Source organism: Condylura cristata, unplaced genomic scaffold (assembly GCF_000260355.1).
Source record: "Condylura cristata isolate star-nosed mole 26May11 unplaced genomic scaffold, ConCri1.0 scaffold00014, whole genome shotgun sequence".
In the NCBI taxonomy this organism is placed as follows: Eukaryota; Metazoa; Chordata; class Mammalia; order Eulipotyphla; family Talpidae; genus Condylura; species Condylura cristata.
In genome coordinates, this window is record NW_004567115.1 from 41,044,771 (window position 1) to 41,048,532 (window position 3,762).

The following is a 3,762-nucleotide window of genomic DNA, read 5'->3' on the forward strand; positions in this document are numbered from 1 at the left end:
CAGGGCCCTCCCTGGTGGCGCAGCAGGTTAAAGCACAGCACTGAGAAGCTAAAGCCACTTCCACATGAGTTCGATTCCCGCCTGTCCCGGAGGTGACCACATGGCGTGGCAGACCTCTCCTGACCCGCCCACTGCTCCCCTCAGCAGTGTACTTCGTTTATCTGCCTGTTCTGCTCCCTACTGTCTCTGGTGAAGCCTCTCGCCGCCCCTGCACCTCTTGCCTGTACCCCAATTCTGTATGCACAAGTAAATAAATCTTTAAAAAAAAAAAATCATACCAATACTCTCTCTCTCACACACACACACACACACATATATTTTAAAAGGTGGCTTGTAGTTACTAGAAGATACTAATACCCAGATACCTAAGTCACACATTCATACATAATCTGAAAGAATACACTTACTCTAGTCTTAATAGACTTTTTACAAATTATGACATTGAGGAGAAAAATGCTGAGAATATAGGTTTAGACCCCACAGAGTAAAAGTTAACTTTTTAATCACATGAAAAATCCTTGCATTTTTCAATCCAAATATAAACTAGCTGGTATATAAGCTGCATCACTCAATTTTATAAAGAAACCAAGATTTGAGATAGTCAATAATATTAAAAAGGAACTCATGGGCGAACACCATAGGCTCACAGGCAACTCTCTCTCCACTGTGTTCACTCTTTCCACATCATTATATCACATGTCTAACGAAAAGCTGCAGAATCACAAAATATGACTTGAGAAAAGCTCAGCAATATTAAGTAGTTTAGATGGATGTTGGTTTTTAGACACTATTAAATTTTTCAAAAAAGGTTTCACTCAGCTTTTCAAATGCTAAGACCACATTGTCGTCTTCGTTTTCACAGAGTTCTCTCAAAGAAACACTGTAAATGGAAATATACAGATATATTATAAATGCAACAAGTCACCTGTTGGGTCCCAGCTGGGATGAGCCTCCCCAACCATCCCCAGAGCTTAAGCACAGATCATAATAGGAAGAGAACATCCTGTTCTATCTGCCACCTGTATGAGTTGCTCAACCTTTGGACGGCTGATTAATATCCGCCCTGATCGCAGTAATGCATGTGAGGGAGACTTCCTCTTGCCCCCAGGCCAACATCCTGGGATTAAGGGTATAAAAGGGAGGCTGGAGAGAAAAATAAAGACGTGTGCTGTAACCATCTATGTGAGCTGATTCTTCAACCTCCACGTCCCCCGTTCAGACACGTATCCCTGCCGTGCAGGTGCGGCAGTCACCCACCTTAGTGAGGGTATTATAAGGAGGATTTTCCTCAAGTACACAGAAGTAAGTAAATCTCACAGGAAGATAAAATGTTAGTAAAATATGAATACTGATAAGAAGCCTAGTTATTGGAAAATAAAAACTAAATAAATAGTCCCACACAGTTCCTCTCCATGTCTCTTACCAAGAGGATTTTGAAAGGTCACAAAATCCCCCATTACTGTGCCTTCTTCCTTCAAGAACAACACAACTCCCCTTTCCTTTCTCACACCCCTTAAAGAGTCATTTTGTGTTCGGCTACTCTGTCCCTGCTGAAATCCACAGGCAACTCTCTCTAGAAAGAGGAAAATATTCCCTCCTTTTCGCAAAGGAAGACAGAATCATGTCCTCCAAAGCTACCTACATCCTCGTGCCCAGAAAATATGAATATGGTAGGTTCCACAGCAAGGAAGAATTAAGATCGCTGACAGAAGTTCCTACTCGTTGATCTTGAGATGGGAAATTTTATGTTGGTTTAAACCACTAAGTTTGTAGCAATTTCTGACAGCGACAATAATAAACTATGTGGATGACAATAAAGGAAAAAAGCAAATCCAAGAATAAACAGGGCAACTTGCTTGATGAAAGACTGAAAACAGGATCTGATACCTTGTTTCCATCAGTTTGTTTTTTTTTTTTAGTGTCTTGTTGATTTATTACAAAGAATTATGGAATCCAACTCAACAAAACTAAATTTCCTCCTAGCTATAAGCCTATTGCTGTAAGCGCAAGGCACAATTTTATGTACACTGCATACTGAAATCTTGCCTTGAGTGCCTATGTTTATTTGGTACAGTGTGACTAGGTCTCTGGTCTGGGTGGAATTTTATGTCAATAGAACTGTAGAATTAATTCCATTTTAGAAACAATACCTCAGATTATTAAGAAGTTCTGTAAAACCTTTAGGGAGTTGAAGTTCATAATACCTATTAGACTCAATGACATCTGTAAGTATATTTTTAAAAATATTAAATTTTTAGATATCTGAAATTAATATTTAAAATATGTAACACACCTGATACATTTAATGGTGAGTGCAAAATCTTTCAACATGCCATAAGCATCTCCTTCATTCATCCTAAACAAAATAACATTTAGAAAATAAATAGCACAAAAACATTAAATTATTTCAGATGCAAATGTTGGATTTATCAATAATTTATCAAAAATTGATTGTTTACTAGGATCACTTTTTACTATATCTTTTTTTCCACAAGTTCCCAGATAATGATTTAATTTGTGGGAATGATGATTATGAATTCAAAAGTCACAAGTATCAGAACTACAGAGAATCAACAAACCCAGCATGTTGATCATCTCAGAAGATAACCAAAGTAAGCAATTAAAGCTTAGGAGGGTGAATAGGAACTATAAAATCAAAAGGAATAAGACAAATTAATTATTTACTAATATCAAAACTACTTTATTCACAAAAATGAATCACAATTTTTAAATAATCATTTCTCAAGTGTGTTAGAATTTTAATATATTTTAATAAATATTGTTCAAGATTGTATGTACACTGCATACTTAAATTCTGATTGGTGTGAAATCCATGCCTTCAGTGCCTAATTTCTCCAATGCCAGATTTTGATTTATTCCTGTATACTTTTATTGAAAATGGTTCTCAATTGTCATGGTCTCAATCCTCAAGAGTGTGTATAATGTGCTTTTTACATACTCTTCTCATATAATAGAGAGCATAGCACTTATTTCCTATTGCTATTCAGTTTAGAACTATCTAATAGTGAATAAATATGTAACAAATGAACAAATATCTGTGAATATGCACAAATATGTTTATCTGTAGAATCTATATATCAAATGAGCCACTCTATGTCCCAAGATGTGGCTGGTAAGGCATGAATAAAATTAACAAAGAATTTGTTATCCTCTCTTGCTATCTGTCTGTGAAAAAAAAAAAATCCAGTATATTTAGCATGATTAGGTTACACTTGAAATTGCAAAAACACTTTTACTTAAAATTTGTTAAGTTCATCCATTAGTCATATTAAAGAGATGAAGTATAGATTGTCACAAAGATGGAGATAGATATAGAAATACAGCTAACAGAAGAAACAAAAGATATGGATTAGACAAAAGGATAGAAATAAGAAGTGGAGGTAGAAATAACAAAGCTAGAGGAAGAACTAAAACTAAAGAGAAAGTGAGAGAGAAAGAGAGCAAGCAAGAGAACATACTTGTTGTCCTGGACTAATCCTGTCAAAGAACCATGTTTATAGAAATCCAGTGCATAAGCATTCAATCGCATTCTTCTTCCTTGGCCATCATATATCTTTGACCACAGCAGAGGAGCCTGATTATAACTGATATTGATTGTGTCCACAATGGCCTGCAGAAATACAATTTTTCTTAATTTGCTATTTATGAGTAAAGAATGTTCATGGTTCCTTTATTATGCTTTATAGTCCCTTCCCTTGATCAATATTTTTTAAAAGATTTATTTAGGCCCTCCCTGGTGGC

General features: G+C 35.8%; 1 protein-coding gene across 1 annotated transcript in view; it reads right to left on the reverse strand.

Moving 5' to 3' along the window:
* Positions 1-254: 254 nt before the first annotated feature.
* Positions 255-3,762, reverse strand: part of LOC101634080 (probable ATP-dependent RNA helicase DDX60) — a 71,271-nt gene continuing 67,763 nt past the window's right edge. Inside the window, exons 35-37 of the mRNA XM_012724998.1 lie at positions 3,480-3,631; positions 2,294-2,356; positions 255-880 (exon numbers count right to left, since the gene is read on the reverse strand). Of these exons, the coding sequence (XP_012580452.1) occupies positions 781-880; positions 2,294-2,356; positions 3,480-3,631 (315 nt within the window). The 3' untranslated portion in view covers positions 255-780. The remainder of the gene's footprint in view (positions 881-2,293; positions 2,357-3,479; positions 3,632-3,762) is intronic.